This window comes from Marmota flaviventris, chromosome 11 (genome assembly GCF_047511675.1).
Source record: "Marmota flaviventris isolate mMarFla1 chromosome 11, mMarFla1.hap1, whole genome shotgun sequence".
In the NCBI taxonomy this organism is placed as follows: domain Eukaryota; kingdom Metazoa; phylum Chordata; class Mammalia; order Rodentia; family Sciuridae; genus Marmota; species Marmota flaviventris.
The window spans coordinates 104,220,082-104,240,165 of record NC_092508.1 but is presented as its reverse complement, the minus strand read 5'-3'; the positions used below and the strand labels follow the sequence as shown (position 1 = coordinate 104,240,165).

The 20,084-nt window shown below is 39.5% G+C and overlaps 1 protein-coding gene across 1 annotated transcript in view; it reads left to right on the top strand.

Moving 5' to 3' along the window:
- Positions 1 to 20,084, top strand: part of Cfap221 (cilia and flagella associated protein 221) — a 103,411-nt gene that overhangs the window by 280 nt on the left and 83,047 nt on the right. The window contains exons 2-4 of the mRNA XM_027936879.2: positions 1,994 to 2,094; positions 19,067 to 19,153; positions 19,334 to 19,432. Of these exons, the coding sequence (XP_027792680.2) occupies positions 1,994 to 2,094; positions 19,067 to 19,153; positions 19,334 to 19,432 (287 nt within the window). The remainder of the gene's footprint in view (positions 1 to 1,993; positions 2,095 to 19,066; positions 19,154 to 19,333; positions 19,433 to 20,084) is intronic.

The window sequence follows — 20,084 nt, the reverse complement described above, 5'->3', positions numbered from 1 at the left end:
TAGTTCTATTCAGATCTAGTTGTTTCACTGGTAAATTTTTGGGATGTCAGACACCAACTTCTGTTATTTCCACGTCCTCCAATGTCTCTGCTGCCTGTCCCTGCTGCCTGTTTCTCACCCTCAGCAGTCTCAGGACTATTACAGCACTTTCCTCCTGGCCACACTCTCCTCCTATCACTTTCTGTTTTAGAATCCTGGCTGACTCTTGTCTCTATCCTGTTTGAACACTTTCAACAGTTCCCACTGCACACAGAATAAAGTCACAATACCTTCGCTTGGCATTTGGCCCCCTTTACTGTCTGATCTGAACTTGACCACCCACTGCCATTTCCCTGCTGGGCCCAAGCTCCAGTTCCTACCTGGCTATCCCACTTCTTCAGAGGAGGGGCATTTTTTACCTTCTTGCCTCTTCTCACGCACAGTCTGGAAAGCCTAAAAAAATCCTATAGTTGTTATACAAAAGGGTAATCATTTTACCTGCATTATTTTCATTTAATATACGCACAACAACCTCATGGGTACATTCGATTTCCATTTTACTGTTGGAGAAACTGAGACTCAGAGATCCCATGATTTCCTAAACTGGCACAACCCATAAGCTGAGAGCTGGTAGAGCCCCGGGTCCAGCTCTCCACCATCATGCTTGGTTGCCCCCCCCCCCCATCCTCCAACCCCTGTCTTAAATGTTAGTAATGTAATATTTTGGTTTTACTCTTTTGTCACTGTAGAATGCATGTGTCAATTGCAAATTGATATACCTTCACCATTTCTGGGCATAAAAATGCTAGTTTCACATCTACTTTGTGGCCCTAAAACAAAAATCTTTCAGCATTAAAAATATATGTATTGAATAATGGTAATTTGAATATTTGAGAAATGACCAAATAATAACCTGCAGAGATCACCAGTCCCCTGACACACCATCCTCACCCTGTTCCAGCCCTTCAATTTGGCCTCAATATTGACAAGTCACCTGGTAAGAAGAAAACCAAGGTCTCACACCCACTTCAGATGTACCCAGAACCACAATGGGCAAAGGATGGGATGCAGGTGTCTGTGGCTCACAGGATTTGCATGTGGCCAAAGTAAAAAAAAAAAAAAGTTGTCTTTTGTGAGAAATAAGATGGTGCGTGCATTCTGAGGGAAGCAGGTGAGTGGTTGGAATTAGACCTGGGCTTGATTTTTGACTACCAGTCAGGGGTAAATTGCTTAATCTTGTTGAGTCTCAGCTTCCTCCTCTGCAAAGTGGAAATAATACCTCACAGGGTGGGAAAGAATGTTATAAGCAAATGTATGCAGTACACTGCCTGACACAAAGCACCCAGGCGTGGAAAGAATCATGCACTGGGGTCTCAGCCCCCTTTCCACATGCCTGCATTCCAGCATAAATAGAAAGTAAAGTTCTGTAGAGCTGGATGTTTTCAGGAGCTCAGCTGTTTTAACTTTGTTCTCAAAACTTAAAGAGGAAAAAAGATCTTCACATTACAACAAAAGCAATTCAAGACTACTACTTGGAGCTTCAGGATTATTCAACGTCATGTTATAATGCTGTCCAGAGGAAATCAAGTAATAAAAGTTAAATACACAGTAATAAAATCAAATCCTTGGTGTTTGGATACTTTGAACTAGATATTCATCATTTAGTAAGTAATCTCAGTATCAACACAGACAGGGTACATAGGCTTTACCAGTTGGTGTTTTATGAGAAAGATATATTCAACATCTGTGAAGAGCAAATTATTTTAATAGGTAATAAGTGCAATGTGAATTTGTTGTGACAGGAGCATCTCCCAAGTAATGCTTGAGTACAGAGAGGAAAAGCCACCCAGTTTCTTCAGAAAAGACAGTTAGTCTTGTTGATAGCTGAATCCAGTGTCTAAAACTTTCATATGCTGAAAATGCCCTAAATTAAAGAGAGCCCCTGTTTAATAGGATCTTGTTTAACTTAATATTTCCTTTGAAGTCTCATAATGTTCTTACCTTGTTTTTACAGAGGTTTATGCCAAGCTTCTAGATAATAAAATCATCCAGGCCAGACCCGGTATAGTGCATTTTGGAGGCTATCAAATAGAAAAACAGCACCAACAGATTCTGGTAGGTACTTTTTAAGAGGGATAATTAACCATAATAAATAGTAAAATGACATGAGTGTTCTGCACTTATATTTCTCATTTACCTGAAGAGCAGCATAATTCACTGAAGTGCCTGGCCAGAAGTATAGTTTCATGATGGAAAAAATATTAAAGTTGCATCAATTTCTACTCTGCCAAAGGCTCCTCCAGCACTCTTTCCAAATGTATGTCCCTGCTCAGCCACTCTTAGGGCAGACACTGAGCTTCTTCTTTACAGTATTGCATTTAGTCCTCAGCTCTGTGAAGGTTGTGTTATAGCTCTCATCATATAGATGAGGAAACTGAGATTGCAAAGTTTAAATTATTTGTTCAAGCACAGAGCTACTGAGTGATGGGAGCAGGACTTGACTCCTAGGCTGCTTTCCTCCAAACCACTCTGGTTCCAGTTCCAGGAGAGGGGTCTGCCTTTCCCAGGAGGTCCCAGGATCCATTTTTTTTTAATTTTAATATTTATTTTTTAGTTTTCGGCAGACACAACATCTTTGTTTGTATGTGGTGCTGAGGATCGAACCCGGGCTGCACGCATGCCAGGCGAGCGCGCTAACACTTGAGCCACATCCCCAGCCCCCCAGGATCCATTTAACCTTGTGCCTACCTAAGTCATTCTGGCCAGAGAAGATTTGTTGATATCTAGGAAGGCAGAGGCAGCTCCGCTGTACAGGTTCCACAAGAAACAGATACTGGACTGCAAAGTAGCCAGAGCCCACAGTGATGGACATTAACTAGAGAGCCACATGGAAGCTCAGCCTTTCTGGGTCCCCTTCATTGACCTGGATGTTGACCAGAGTGGGCTTTGTGTGACTTCAGAGTCCTACCTGTACTAGCCAATGTGAAATGTATTTAAATCGGCATTCCAACCTCAGTGTCCTCACCACTATCCCCTAAAGTCACAATGGACATAACATCCCAGAACTGCTCCACACTGAGTCCTAGATCTGACCCAAAAGGCCTCTGAGCTGTGATGGGGTGGGGGCAAATGTATGTTCTCTTCCTGTGGACCTTCTGAGACCCTGCCTCTACATGTGATATTCTCCATCTGGCCCTGGCCCCAGCTACCACATAACTTTACTTTTAGATGTAATGTGTTCTTAGAAGTCACGCCATGAAGTAGATCATTTTTAAAAAGAGTTCGATTATTGTGTTAGATTGTTCAGAGTGAGGTTGAATCACTGGAGGAAATTGACAAATGGTAAAGCTGTCAGGAAGTAAAATTAGAGTTCTATCAGGCAGTCCTCAGTGAAGAGGGGAGAATGCAATCTGTGAATCCTTAATCAACGAAGTGGGTAGAGAGAGAACAGGTTTGGAAAGGAACCTGTTAGGGGACAAGTATTTCCTCTTAGGAAGAGGACTAGGATTTAAATATGATCAGGAACTCCACCCAGCAACCTCCAAGGAGACCTTTCTTAGAACATGGTATCAAAGACCAAAGTTGATTATTGATTTTGGGGACTACTTTTCCTTGTTGAAGTTTGCTATTCTAGGTTATTGTAGGGCAGTACTGAGATAATTATTATTCAGAATTACTGTTCAATGGGGCTGGAGTTATGTACGAGGCCCTGGGTTTGATCCTCAGCACCACATATAAATAAACAAATAAATAATTTTTTTAAAAAATTATTGTTCATTAACTAAATCATGCCAAAAGCTAAAATAGGATGCTAATACTTGCTCCTTATTATTCTCTCTCTCTCTCTTTTTTTTTTTTTGGTGGCAGCACGGTGACAGCGTACCGGGGTTGAACTCAGGGTCACTGAGCCACATCCCCAGCCCTATTTTGTATTGTATTTAGAGACAGAATCTCACTGAGTTGCTTAGTGCCTTGCTTTTGCTGAGGCTGGCTTTGAACTCATGATCCTCCTGCCTCAGCCTCCTGAGCCCCTGGGATTACAGGCATGCACCTCCGTGCCTAGTTACTATTATTTTTTTTATAGCTTCATTGAAATAAAATTCACATGCTGAAAATTTACCCATTTACAGTATATGTAAATGTATATGGGGTACAGATTCATATATATACCCATGTATATATATGAATCTGTACCTCATCCCTTTCTAAGACTGGATAATATTCCATTGTTTGGATAGACCATATTTTGATTATCCATTCATCAGTGATGAGCATTCAGGTTGTTTCCACTCGAGGGCTCTTTGTGTAAATGTTTTTGTGTGAAAGTTTTAGTTTTCATGAACATATACCTGTCAGTGGTATTGTTGGAATCTATGGTACATAAACTTTAGATAGCTTCCATAACAAATTACCACAAATTTAGGGTATGTAAAAATGGAAATTTATTCTCTCTCAGTTCTGGAAGCTGGAGTCCAACCTTAAGGTGTCAGGAAGGCTGCACTCCCTCCCCAGCCTTGGGAGAGACTCTTTCAGGTTCCGGTAGCTCCGGATTTTCCTTGAATTGTGCCTACAATCCTCCAGTCTCGGTCTCCATCCTCACGTGGCCTTTTCCTCTGCTTCCCTGTGTCCTCTTCTTCTTGGAAAAAGTTACTTGTCATTGAATTTAGTGCCCACTCAGATAATCCAGGATGATCCTGTCTAAGATCCTTAACTTTACGTCTGTAAAGACCTTTTTTCCTATAATGTCCCATTCACAGTCTCCAGGGATTATAATCTGGGTATATCTTTTTGAGGACACTATTTTCCCATTTTCTTTACAACTTTCTAATGACTAATAATGTTGAGTGCCTCTTTATGAGCTTACTGGCCATTTGTACCTTCCTTAGAGACATACCTATTCAAATCTTTTGTCCATTTTATAATTGTTTATTTTTTATCATTGGGTTTTAAGAGTTCTTTATTCTAGATAAAAAATATTTATCAGATATTTGATTTGCAATTATTTTATCCCATTCTATGGGTTGTTTTCTAACTCTCTTGATGATGTCTTTTGTAGCACAAGTTTTTAATTGGATGAAGTCCAATCTGTCTGATTTTTCTCTTGTTACTTCTGCTTTTGGTGTCACATCTAAGGATTCATTGACAAATCCAAGGTCATAAGGCTTTACACCAGTTTTCCTCTAAGAGTTTTATAGGTTTAGCTCTTAAATTTAGGTATGTAGTTCACTCTAATTTTTGTGTATTGTATGGGGTAGGGATTCAACTTCAATCTTTTTTCATGTTCTAGTATTTTTTGTTAAAAAAAAAAGAATACTTTCCCCCATTGAGTGGACTTAACACTTTTGTTGAAAAATCAATTGACTATTGAAAATCAACTGGACTCTCTGTTCCACTCTGCCAATCTGTATACCTTATGATAATGGTGTTAAAACACTTGATAATAGAGTTCATAGTAAGTTTTGAAACCAGGAAGTATCAATGCTCCTGTTCTTTTTTAAGATCATTTTAAGTATTCTGAGTTCCGCAATCTCATATTAATGTTGGGACCACCTTGTCAATTTCTGGAGAAAAAAAAGCATAGCTCAGATTTTGATATGAGTCACATTGAATCAATTTGGGGAATATTGCAATCTTAATGTGAAATCACAATTCTTTCTTATGATAGGTGTTTCATAACTTTTGTCACTAGCTTTAGGGTATTTTCCACCTTTATGCATGATGTAGGGCAGAAGGACTCACCTTCCATAATATAGAATCACATAAGGGCCTGTTTGCTAAGATTCCCCTGGTTTTAAGAAATACTGATATTTTTTACTGGATGACATTATTAGAGTTAATAATTACCTGGTAATTTAAAAAGTTATTATGCCAAAATATTACCAATAACACGATTCTTTTGAGTAATAACATTTTAAAACTGCCTTTGTGTGTGCACGCATGTGCATGCTTAGAATAATGTCAATGATTCTAATAATGTCACTAAATTTAAAATTGTTTTGCCCTCTTCATAATTTTAATCATATTAATTATATACTTTTCTATTCATTTCTCTGATTGATCTTTTTTGTTTCTCTGATTGATCTTTTTTGTCTATTACTCTATCTCCGATGAAAAATATTATTATGTTTTTAATAGAGTTGAAAATTTTCTTATGTTTAATTCTACACGTAATAAGAGCATCTATTATATGCTAAGCAAAGTGTTGAAGCATTATAGGGAAGGTTAAGGTGCACAAAATCAAGGTTTCCAAGTAGTTGAAGATATTAAGAAAACAACCAACAACTTGAACATGATACTAGACAAGCAAGGTGGTATAGGAAGCAAAAAGAAAATCCTCTGTGGCTATAAGGCACCACCTCACCCAATCAGGAGGGTCTAAAAGGCTTGGGAAGGAGATGCTGTGTGTGACAGCTAAGAAGCAAAATGGGAGTGGGGAGAAGACCTTCAGGGCATGGAGAAAGACATGGCAAGAAGCTTAGGGTGAGCTGTGGTGTGGCATATTTGGAGGCCAGTATACAATCTGGTTTACCTGGGTTATAGGACTTGTGGAGGGAAGTAATGATGGAGAAGGTAGGGAGTGTGGATACAGATGAAAATAGAAATAAAGAGTATAATTTTTATAGCAAAGGAGGTTAAGTGTTTTTGAGCAGAAAAATGTTGCACGTGAGAAAATGGAAGTCCATTCCATGGAATATTAGAGATGGATGTGGTTCTCAACCCATTCTTTCATTATTATCCCCTAAGGAAACATTAATGAGAGAAATGAAATATCAAGGAATAAGGTTTTGTAAGGTAGGGTTGAGCTTCAGAACGTTCGAAGACACTGCAATATTTACTTCCCAAGAATCAGACTTTTCTTCTCTTGAGGGTGATCTTACTCCCACTGAGCATGCCTGGGAACCCAGAGAGTATGATTTAATTGTTGAAAAAGGTGATATCTCAACTCTGCTCCACTCTGCTGAACAGAGGCCATGTCCCTCTTCTATATTGCTACTTCCCCTGTACCCAGCACAGTGCCTGCCACAGAAAGCAATAAACACTTATGAAGGAATGATATTGAACTCCATTTTCTTGAAAGAGATTTATTACTTCTAAGGGTGCTGGGTTCATTGTCTCTGCTCAGCAAAGAATTGAAGAACAGGACACAGAGATAGAAAAGCAGCAGGTTTGTTGCAAAAGCGACAGAAACAAACTTTTCCAAAGACAAGGGGCCCCAGAGCTGGAAATCCAGTCGGGGAGTTTTGGCCTATTCTTTTTATGGAATTTCCTCCGCCGTTTATCTCCTCCCTGTCCATGCGCTCCTCACTGTTATTGATTGGTCCCCCTGTCATGTGTCTGTTTTAATTTTTCTATTGGATCCCCTGCTTAGGAGCCCAAGTATAGAAGTGTCAGTCTGATTTGGTCCCCGGCTTATCCACAAGCACTTTTGTCAGCCAGGAAGTTGACCTCGTGAGAAGACCCTCTCCACACTCCTTTGCTCTGGCCCCGCCCTCAACCTCCCCACTGGCCATCTCACCTGGCTGCCTGAGACCTGCTACATCTCCCTCAGATTGACTTGGCAAAGGCTCACTAATTCCAAGCAAATCCAGTGTAAAGTCTAAATAATCATACTACATCTATCAGACATTAAAACAAACAGAAATAGATAATAGATACAAGTGCAAAATGATCTCATCATAATAACATTCTGGGAGATATTGGGACTGCCACCAGCAAAGTCAAGAGGAAGCCTAAGGCAATTACCTCAGGAGTCTTGCCCAGCAAGGGGGAAAATTCAACTCTGCTTTTATCTTGGTTTTCTAAAGGAAACTATGCAAATTACCCTAGAATAGAATGATTGAATGTGTGTTTATCACCACAATGAATTGTTTATTAATGTTTGATTTCCATGCAGACCTGGTTAAAGGATTTGAAACATTTTCACTTGCTTTCATATTAAAACGAATGCTTCAGTTTACTTTGAAATTTGAAATAATGGTCCCCAGTTTTCTTAAAACCATGACTTTTTTTTTTTATTCCTTTTCCTCTCTATGGAGAGATTTTTGCCTGGAAAATTATATATATGAAGTAAATAATCCATCAATTTTCCTAGGAGACTACTAGTATTTCTGTTGACAACCACAAAAAAAATTGTTAGCTTAAATAAATGAACCGTTCTTTCTAGAGTAATATTAGGTTTCAATTTCCTATTACAGAGTCTTTAGAGACCCTCCAGCAGGATCTTGCTTCTCAAAATTAGGGCCATGAATCCCAATGTCTTCCCCTCATTTTACGGGGATGGGAAGTATGGGAGCCTTTCTAGAGCATTAATTTTACTGTCACAGTTTAGAGAAGTACAATACAAAGCAGCATGCATTTTAAAATAAAACACCTTAAGGAACTTACAGGGCTGCTTAAAATTGGCCCCAGATCCTTGGGGTAAAGAATTAACCTTCTCTGAGAAGCTTTGCCACAGGGGATGTGTCTATCAAATGACCCTAACTTAGAGACTGAGAGGTAGTGTTTGGAAACATACTACCAGAGGTGCCTAGGGTTGGAGGTTAGCCTTCACCCACCCCAGGGCAAGACTTTCCTGGAGGGCAGATTCACTGCCCTGGGAGGAACAGACTCACCCATGGGAGGCGGAAGGGAGTGAGGACAGCGCTGAGCCCCTCTGGGCTGAAGAAGGGTCTCTTCCCCTTCCACCACTGCAGGCTTCCATCTACCAGGGAAACCACGGACCCAGCCCTTCAGTCTCAACTGATTTCTGTTTTACTTTGCATCTCCAGAAGAAGCTGAGGTCTTTCTTCCTTTTCCTGAACTCCTCTCACCTAAATATCTAACTTCTGAGTTTGTTGTTTCTTTCTCTATTGATTCAAGTGGATAATTCCAGATCAAGAATCACTCAAAGGTGAATATGGTAAAGTGTAGTCCAATAATGTGTCTTTTACCATTATGGATAGGATCTATATTATTTTATTTTTGAGAAAATCATCCAGTGTTTTCTTACTGCTATTTTTAAAAACTTGCTTAATAATACAGATATCATCATCTCAGACTCCTAATGTCCCACCTTCATGTTCAAAGGGGTAGTGGGTGTATTTGGATTTGCTCTGCCACACTCAGGCTGGAGGAAGGGTCAGGCGTTTTTATTTTTCTAAATCCATATCTGGGTCATCCCTTGCCCATCAGTGCTGGCTTATCCGCAGTCTTGGGGAGCTCTGTTCCTGTCCTTCTTGGGACCATTCAGGAATACTGGAGTAACTGAGCCAGCCTAGCAGCCTCGAAGACAGATCTCTGTCTTTTACCTTTGATGTCACTTGTTGCAAATTGACCTAAGCTAGTAAGGTTACTTGTAATTGTTGGGTAGATATTGGTAGTGACACTGAGGGGAGGTAGGGCCATAGATCACAGCAGCCTGGCTACCTGGTAGTCTGCTGCAGTGAAAACAAGCACAGGTGCAGCATCCCTAATCTGAAGATCCAAAATCTGAAATGCTCTACAGTGCGAGACTTTCTGAGCACTGACATGACACCACGAAAGGAAAATTCTATGCCATGAAACTTTGCTTCCTGCATAAAATTATTTAAAATGTTGTCTAAAATTCAAACAGTAATTAATGCTGGAGAGGTATGGATAAAAAGGAACATTTTTACACTTTTGGTGTTGTAAATTAGTACAATGACTGCGGAAATCTGTATGGAGATTCCTTAAAAGTCTAGGCGTGGAACCACCATATGACCCAGCTATGCCACTCCTCCGTTTTTATTCTAAAGAATTAAGGTCATCTTACTACAGTGGTATATGTATGCCTGTGTTTATAGCAGCACAATTCATGGTAGCCAAACTATAGGTGTCCATCAGTGGATGAATGGATAAAAAAATATGGTATATATACACAAGTTTTATTCAGCCGTGAAAAAGAATGAAATTATGGCATTTGCAGGACAGTGGATGGAACTTGAGAACGTTGTGTTAAATGAAATATGCCAAACTCAAATGTCATATGTTTCCTCTTGTATGTGGAAGGGGGGCGGATAAAAAGGTGTAGGGAGATCTCATTGAAATTGAAGAAAGGTCAATAGAGTACAGGAAGGGAACCAGAGTATAGGAGAGGAAAATGCGAAATATTAGGGAATTATATTGGCCAAATTATATTACTATTTTGTGCACATATAAATATGGCACAACAAATCTCACCATTATATACAACTATAATGCACCAATAAACAACTGGGAAAAAAAAGAACTTGAAAAAAAGTTCCATACTCTTTTCTCTTTCTCTTAAACCCTGATAATATGACAGATGAAAAATAGTATCTCATTGTTCTAATTTGTATATGTCTTTAACTTTTCATCTCCCCTGTAAATGGCACCAAATTATTGTTGTTTGCTTTCAATTGTTTGCTTATAAAAGTAGATCTATATAATAGATATATTTTTATATATTTATATGATAGATCTAGCTAATCGATGCAGTACTACTATTGAGCGCCTGAACTGTGTTTTGTTAGAATTGATATGCTCTAGAGGCTGGGGTTGTGGCTCAGTGGTAGAGCGCTTGCCTCTCATGTAGAAAGCACTGGGTTCAATCCTCAGCACCACATAAAAAAAATAAAATAAAGCTATTGTGTCTATCTACAACTAAAAATATATTTTTTTAAAAAAGAATTGATATGCTGTAAGTATTAAATAGTCACTGGGTTTAAAAAACTTAGTACAAACTAAATAATATAAAATATTAATAATTTTACATCGATTATATGCTGAAATGGTAATAATAAGGAGGTATTGAGTTGTTAAATGTTATTAAAATAAAGTCTAGGCATGGACTATTAAAATTAAAAAACATGAGGGCTGGGGTTGTGGCTCAGCAGTAGAGTGCTTGCCTGGCACATGTGAGACCCTGGGTTCTATCCTCAGCACCACGTAAAAATAAATAAGTGAAATAAAGGTACTGTGTCCAACTACAACTAAAAAATAAATCTTAAAAAAACTTTAAAAACATGTACTGTACAAAAATTATCTTTGGGCTAAGTGTATAAGGTATACACTTAGACACAAATGAATTTTGGGTTTAGACATAAGCTCCGTTCCCCGGATACCTTATTATGTACATGCTTATGTTCCGAGATTCAAAAGAATCTGAAATCTAAGATACTTTTAGTCCCAAGCATTTTGGATAAGGGACACTCATCCTGTAGGAGAAGAAATTCTGCCATGTGCGTAAACACTTACTAACAAACAGGCTTGAAAGATCATGGTACTTCTAATCTCAGGAAATCCCAGCTGCAGCTCCTGCAGTGGATACTGCAGTGGATACTGCAACTGGCTGACAGAGTTTTTCGGGGTTGTTTTGTCCCCCGCCCCCCACAGGCAAGTGCTCCACCACTGAGCCCAGCCCCTCAGGGTCTTTCTTTGTTTTTGCTTTTGTTTCTTTGTTTGTTTTGCAAAATGCAAAATACAGGATTAAGGGAGTCCTAGGCCTTCAGATGTTCCTTCTAAAGGGTATCTGGCTTCTGGGCTCTCCAGATTCTTACATTCCTTTTGTTGGAGAGTGGAAATGCCAGGATAATATTTCTAGTTAATCTGCATGTTCTCAGCATCCCTCTGCTAATGCAGAAGCCCCTCCAGCACCCACTTTGGTGAGCATCACTGAAGCTCTGTAGTCACTGCATCTGGAGTGGGGACTCTGGGTCGGGATCTCTCAGCACTCACTGAGGGCTCTCAGAGTGCACACTGCTCATTTTTTTGAAGGCTACCTACACCCACTCCCCACCCCCACCTCCAATCCTGGGGACACAAACCAGTCCATATATTCTTGCAGAATGACTTCTAAGTAAAAGGTGATAGAGCCACTTCTGCCCCCAGTTCTCCCTGGACTCCCAGCTCCTGGCCTTCACAGTTTTTCCCCATGACCAGCTTGAGACCAAAGGCCTTTGTCAACTTGACCAGGTCCATGGCACCTCTCCTTCCCTGGTGGGTCCTGCCACCCAAGCTCTGAGTGTGATGGGCCTAGCACCCCTGTCCTCCCAGTCTCTCTTGGAAGGGCTGCTCTTGTGTATTCGCCCCTGGGAGCCCAACCTTCACCAAGACTGTTCCCTCTGCAGGGCCTCTTGCAACTCAAGAGAGGATTGGGATACTTTAATTTTTAGGCACTTAGCATGTTTTAAAAAGAGAAAATATAACAAAACAGGGTCAAAATTGTGGCACTTGAAGGATATTCCCATATAACAAGTAACCATCTGTTACACCATTGTAGTCTTGTCAGGAAATAATGTCTGATTTAGGGCTTTGATGAACATAAGGCCTCAGGCAACAGGCTTGAGAGTCCAGGGCCCCAGTGACAGGCCAAACCTCTGACCTAGACTTTGACCCCAGAGTCAGTGGTATAATGAGGAAGCCTGTGGGAGTTGGCGGCCAGCTTCTCTGCTCAGGTGACCTCTCAGGACCAGACTGAGTTCAGCAGAAAACTGTCTAGGATAAAGGGGGTGTGTAAAGGACAGTACATCTCAGGGGCAGCAGGCCTATTTTATTATTAAATGGTGTATGATATATTTCAAGTCTATTTATTTGTTTTGGTACCAGGGATTGAACCCAAGGACCCTTAACCACTGGGTCACATCTCCCATCCTTTATTTTTTATTTTTTAATTTTTTGTTATAGATGGACAGAATACTTTTAAATTTTTTTAATTTTAATTTATCATATATGACAACAGAATGCATTACAATTCATATTCCACATATAGAGTACAACTTTTCATATCTCTAATTGTACAAAAAGTAGAGTCACATCCTTCGTATCTTCATACGTGTACTTAGGATAATGATGGCCATCGCATTCCACCATGTTTCCTACCCCTATGTCCTTTCCCTTCCCCTCCCTCTCCTTTCCCCCTTTGCCCTCTCTAAAGTTCATTTAATCGTCCCGTGCCAGCATATTATGGATCAGCATCCTTAAATCAGAGAAATGATTCGGCATTTGGTTTTTTGGGGATTGGCTAACTTCACTTAGCATTATCTTCTCCAACGCCATCCATTTACCTGCAAATGCCATGATTTTATTCTCTTTTATTGCTGAATAATATTCCATTGTGTATATATACATTTTCTTTAATCATTCATCTACTGAAGGGCATCTAGGTTGGTTCCACAGTTTAGCTATTTAGAATTGTGCTGCTATAAACAGTGATGTGTCTGTGTCCCTGTAGGATGCTGTTTTTAAGTTCTTTTAGTATAGACCAAGGAGAGGGATAGCTGGGTCAAATGGTGGTTCCATTCCCAGTTTTCCAAGGATTCTCTATACTGCTTTTCATGTTGGCTGCACCAATTTGCAGTCCCACGAGCAATGTATGAGTGTACCTTTTTCCCCACATCCTCGCCAACACTTATTGTTGTTTGTATTCTTAATAGCTGCCATTCTGACTGGAGTGAGAGGAAGTCTTATTTCTCTAATTGCTAGAGATATTGAACATTTTTTCCTATATTTGTGGATTGATTGTATATCTTCTTCTGAGAAGTGTCTGTTCAGTTCCTTGGCCCATTTATTGATTGGGTTATTTGTTTCATTGGTGTTAAGATTTTTAGTTCTTTATGTATTCTAGAGATTATTGCTCTATCAGATGTGTGTGTGGTAAGAATTTGTTACCAATTAGTAGGCTCTCCATTCACCACACTGATTATTTCTTTTGCTGAGAAGAAGCTTTTTAGTTTGAAACCATCCCATTTATTGATTCTTGATATTAATTCTTAAGCTATAGGAGTCTTATTTTTTTTTAACATCAGAAACTATAGGAGTCTTATTAAGGAAGTTGGGGCCTAATCTGACATGGTGGAGATTAGGGCCTACTTTTTCTTCTATTAGACACAGGGTCTCTGGTTTTATTCCTAAGTCCTTGATTCATTTTGAGTTGAGTTTTGTGCATGGTGAGAGATAGGGGTTTAATTTTATTTTGTTGCCTATGGATTTCCAGTTTTCCCAGCAACCATTTGTTGAAGAGGCTATCTTTTCTCCATTGTACATTTTGGTGCCAATGTCTAATACAAGATAACTGAAATTATGTGGGTTAGTCTCTGTGTCCTCTATTCTGTACCATTTGTCTACCAGTCTGTTTTGGTGCCAATACCATGCTGTTTTTGTTACTATTACTCTGTAGTATAGTTTAAGGTTTGGTATAGTGATGCCACCTGCTTCACTCTTCTTGCTGAGGATTGCTTTAGCTATTCTGGGTCTCTTAGTTTTCCAGATGAATTTCATCACTGCTTTTTCTATTTCTATGAAGAACGTCATTGGGATTTTGATTGGAATTGCATTAAATCTGTACAGTGCTTTTGGTAGTATGGCCATTTTGACAATATTACTTCTGCCTATCAAAGAACAAGATAGATATTTCCATCTTCTAAGGTCTTCTTTAATTTCTTTGTTTAGTATTCTGTAAAAAGTTTTCATTGTAGAAGTCTTTCACCTCTTTCATTAAGTTGGTTCCCAAGTATTTTACTTATTTATTTATTTTGATGCTATTATAAATAGGATAGTTTTCCTCATTTCCCTTTCAGAGGATTTTTCACTGATAAACAGAAATGCCTTTGATTTATGGATGTTGGTTTTGTATCCTTCTACTTTGCTGAATTCATTTACTAGTTCTAGAAGTTTTGTGGTGGAGTTTTTTTTTGGGGGGGGGTCTTCTAGGTATAGAATCATATCATCAGCAAATAGTACTAATTTGAGTTCTTCTTTAACTATCTGTATCCCTTTAATTTCTTTTTTATTTTTTTAATTTTAATATTTATTTTTTAGTTATCGGCGGATACAACATCTTTGTTTGTATGTGGTGCTGAGGATCGAACCCGGGCCGCACGCATGCCAGGGGAGCGCGCTACCGCTTGAGCCACATCCCCAGCCCCCCTTTAATTTCTTTTGTCTAATTGCTCTGGTCAGTGTTTTAAGAACTATGTAAAATAGAAGTGGTGAAAGAGGGCATCCCTGTCTTGTTCCAGTTTTTAGAGGGAATGCTTTCGATTTTTCTCCATTTAGAATGGTGTTGGCCTGGGGCTTAGTTAGCATAGATAGCTTTTATGATATTGAGATATGTTCCTATTATCCCTAGTTTTTCTAGTGTTTTGAACATGAAGTGGTGCTGTATTTCACTGAATGTTTTTTTCTGCGTCTATTGAGATGATCATAAGGTTCTTATTTTTAAGTCTATTGATGTGATGAATTACATTTATTGATTTCCATATGTTGAACCAACCTTGCCTCCCTGGAATGAACCCCACATGATCATGGTGTACTATCTTTTTGATATGTTTTTGTATGCAATTTGCAAGAATTTTATTGAGAATTTTTGCATCTATATTCATTAGAGGTATTGGCCTGATGTTTTCTTTTTTTGATGTGTCTTTGCCTGGTTTTGGAATCAGGGTGATATTGGCCTCATAGAATGAATTTGAAAGTGCTCCTTATTTTTTTGTTTCTTGAAATAAATTGAAGAGTATTGGTACTAGTTCTTCTTTAAAGGTCTTGTAGAAGTCAGCTGTGTATCCATCCAGTCCTGGGCTTTTCTTGGTTGATAGGCTTCTGATGGTTTCTTCTATTTTGTTGCTTGAAATTGATCTGTTTAAATTGTGTATATAATCCTGATTCAATTTGGGCAAATCATATGATTCTAGAAATTTGTCGATGCCTTTGATATTTTCTATTTTATTGGAATACAAGTTTTCAAATAATTTCTAATTAGCTTCTGTATTTCTGTAGTGTCTGTTGTGATATTTCCTTTTTCATCACGTATGTTAGTAATTTGAGTTTTCTCTCTCCTTAGCATGGCTAAAAGGTCAATTTTATTTAATTTTTCAAAGAACCAACTTTTTCTTTTGTCAATTTTTTCAATTGTTTATTTTGTTTAAATTTTATTGATTTCAGCTCTGATTTTAATTATTTCCTATCTTCTGCTTTTGGTGTAGATTTGATTTGATTTTTCTAGGGCTTTGAGATGTAATGTTAAGTCATTCATTTGTTGACTTTTTCTTCTTTTAAGGAATGAACTCCATGCAATGAACTTTCCTCTTAGAACTGCCTTCATAGTGTCCCAGAGATTTTAATATGTTGTATCTGTGTTCTTATTCACCTCTAAGAATTTTTTTAATCTCCTCCCTGATGTCTTCTGCAACCCATTATTCATTCAGTAGCATATTATTTAGTCTCCAGATGTTGGAATGGATTTTATTTCTTATTTCTAAGATCCTTATTCATTGATTTCAAATTTCATTCCATTATGATCTGATAGAATGCAGGATAGTATCTCTACTTTTTTGAATTTGCTAAGAGTTGCTTGGTGGCATAATATATGGCCTACTTTAGAGAAGGATCAATGTGCTGCGGAGAAGAAAGTGTATTCACTTGTTGAAGGATGAAATATTCTCTATATGTCATCCAAAATTATCCTGTTGTGGTCTATTTGACTCTTGAACTTAAGAATGAGTTTGTTTGATGAACGTAGATGCTCCATTGTTTGGGGCGTACATATTTATAATTGTTAAGTCTTGTTTGTGTGTGGCTCCCTTGTGCAGTATGAAATGTCCTTCTTTATCCTTTTTGATTGACTTTAGCTTGAAGTCTACTTTATTTGATGAGGATGGAAACTCCTGCTTGCTTCCACAGTCCGTGTGAGTGGTATGATTTTTCCCAACTCTTCACCTTCAGTCTGTGAATGTCTTTTTCTATGAGATGAGTCTCTTGGAGGCAGCATATTGTTGAGTCTATTTTTTTGATCCAATCTACTAGTCTATGTCTTTTGATTGGTGAGTTTAGGCCATTAGCATTCAGGGTTATTATTGAGAAATGATTTCCAGCCATTTTTGTTTATTTTTGGTATTTAATGTGACTTGGTTTCTCCTCTGATTAGATTTTCCTTTAGTGTAATCCCTCTCTCTGCTGATTTTCATCATTGTTTTTCATTTCCTCTTTGTGGAATATTTTGCCAAGGATGTTCTGTAGTGCAGGCTTTCTAGTTGTAAATTCTTTTAACTTTTGTTTATCATAGAAGGTTTTTATTTCATCATCAAATCTAAAGCTTAAATTTGCTGGATATAGGATTCTTGGTTGACTTCCAAGAATCTTTTAGAGCTTGGTATGTGTTGTTCCAGGATCTCCTGGCTTCGAGGTTCTGGGTTGAAAAGTCTGCTGAGATATGAATTGGTCTCCCCCTATATGTGATCTCATTCCTCTCTCTTGCAGCTTTTAAGATTCTATCCTTATTCTGTAAGCTAGGCATTTTCATTATAATGTGCCTTGGTGTAGATCTATTGTAATTTTGTACATTTGGTGTCCTCTTGTATTTGGTTTTCCAATTCATTCTTCATGCCTGGGAAATTTTCTTGTATTATCTCCTTGAAGAGATTGTGCATTCCTTTGGTTTGAATCTCTGTGTCTTCCTCTATCCCAGTAACTCTCAGATTTGGTCTTTTGATACTGTCCCATAATTCTTGGATATTCTATCCATAGTTTTCACTATCTTCACTGTGTGGTCAACTTATTTTCCAGATTGTATACTTTGTCTTCTGATGTTCTGTCTTCCAAGTGATCTAGTCTGTTGCTTATGCCTTCTATTGAGTTTTTTATTTGGTTTATTGTTTCCTTCATTTCAAGGATTTCTGACTGATTTTTTTTTCAGAGTCTCTCTTTCTTGAAGTAATCTTTTGCTACGTGTATTTGCTCTCTTATCTCTTTGTTTAAGTGATCCATTTTTGCCTGTATTTGCTCTTTTAGGTCATTCTTTAATTCACAGATCATTTTAATTATGAACCTTCTGAACTCCTTCTCTAACATTTCATCAACTTCACTGTCCATAGGTTCTATTATTATAGGGTCCTGGTTTGCTTGGGGCACTTGCTCCCTTGTTTTTTCATGTTGTCTATGTGTCTTCCTTTCTTGTAGTGTGGATCTGAGATATTACATTTCTTCCCTATATTCTTGTAGTACCCATGCAGATTGTCTGTACCTCACCTTGATGTTGGGCTTCCAGATCCTGCTGGTGTCCCTTAATGTATGCTACTCAACGAAAAGTAGTGGGAGCAATAGCCAAGGTAACTCAAGATAATGGTGGAGGTGCCCCCAAGATGGATGCAATGTCTTACAGAGATGGGGCCTTACACTGTCTTTGGGATGCCTGCTCTGAGATGCAGCAGCTTCTAGGCCCTGTCTGTTGTCAAAAGGTAGGGATTACTGTGTGGGGTTGGCTATGGTGATGTCTGCAGTGTCTCAAGGTGGAAGTGGGTTAGGCTTAGGCTCCCAGGTGGCAAACTCAGACCTACCTTGGGCCTGGGTCCCACATATGTTGGTGTGGGAGGATCTGGACCCTGCCTGAGCTCCCAAAATAGTCTGCTGGTTGGAAGAGGCGGTCCGGAGAGTAGCTGCCAGTGGATGGATGGACTTGGGCCTACTGTGAGCCTAAGTCCCACTCAGGTCAGTAGGATCTTTTTTATTCATTTATTTTTACATGGTCCTGTTGAGGATCAAACCCAGTGCCTCACACATACTAGGCAAGCACTCTGCCACCGAGCCACAACCCCAGTACCCGCAGGATCTCACTGAATTCTGAGGTTGGCTTTGAATTTGCAATCCTCCTGCCTCAGCCCCCCAGCCACTGGAATTATAGGCTGTACCACCATGCTTAGCTAAGTCTTTTTAAAAGTTAAAAAAATAGGGGGCTAGGGTTGTGGCTCAGTGGTAGAGCACTTGCCTTGCAGGTGTGAGGCACTGAGTTCAATCCTCAGCACCACATAAAAATAAATAAGATTGGGGCTGGGGTGGTGGCTCAGTGGTAGAGTGCTCCCCTAGCATGCATGAGGCACTGGGTTTGATCCTCGGCACCACATAAAAACAAACTAATGTATCCACATAAAAAAAAAAAAAAAAACAACGATACATAAGTAAATAAATGTTTTAAAAAATAAATAAATAAATAAGAGTTTTCTGCCTATCTACGACTAAAAATATTTTTAAAAGTATAAACCCTGAAATTCCCTTAAACAAGATGAGACATCACTAATCATAGAGATGAATTTGCAATAAATGAAACACTGTCCTAACTGCGTCTTTTTCTCACCAGCACCTGGTCAATATTTCTGATGAAGACACAAATGTTCATATTTTACCTCCACAAACCAAATTCTTCCAGATCAGCTATGTGAAAAAGGTAGGCATCGCGGGATCACCTGTCCTCACAGGGTCACCTGCCCTCGCCACGCTCTTCTCTGCTGGGTTGTGGTTTCCTGTGTCTCCACCCTGTTTGGGTGGGAGCATAGCATGTTGTCACCACAGTGCTGCTGTCTGTGAGCCTGGTGTTTGTCCCAACAAGAGCCTACCTGCTTTCCAGGAACACCGTCTTGTCCCTGGCTTGTCCCTCATGGTCACCATTACCTTTTCTCCTGATGAGTGGCGATACTATTATGACTGCATCCGCATTCACTGTAAGGTAAGTTTCTTAAAATTGCGTTTTTGTTGGGGTGGGGAGGGGTCAACATTTCTATCCTCGAGGGAGGAAGAAAGAAATGCAATGACCGGTCAGAGCTTTCTCAGCCTGGGCTGGGCAGTCCGACTGGCCAGGAAGGAGTGGCCCAGTGATGGACACCCAAGGTGGCAGGGTGTTAGGCTGCTACGAACCTGGGTAGGTTCAGGAGACACTGTGTGCTGCCATGTCCTGTATAGAAACCTCTTTTATTGTGTGGGACTGGGAGGTGGTGGAGACTTGAACACTCCCCTTAAAGTGCTCGGCTGAAAAATCAACACACACCCAAGTTGTGATCATAAAAACAGGGGCAGCCTTCAGGGCCTGTGGGGAGGTGGAGCCCGGTGGCCTGACCCCCAGTGGCTGCACGGTTTGGTTTGTTCGTATGAATCTGTTCTAGGTCTCCTCATTCACCCTTCGGTCTCCAGCCAGAGCCAGCTGCACATGTTGTCCCTTCTTTTAAAACTGCCACCTCCACCCACCCTTTCTCCATACTGCAGAGAATCTAGAAGCTTGAGAAGCCTCAAAGTTAAGAGCATTCTTTATGTTTCAAAAGTAAATTGGAGGGACCAGGGTTGCAGCTCAGTGGTAGAGCACTTGCCTAGCATGTGTGAGGCAC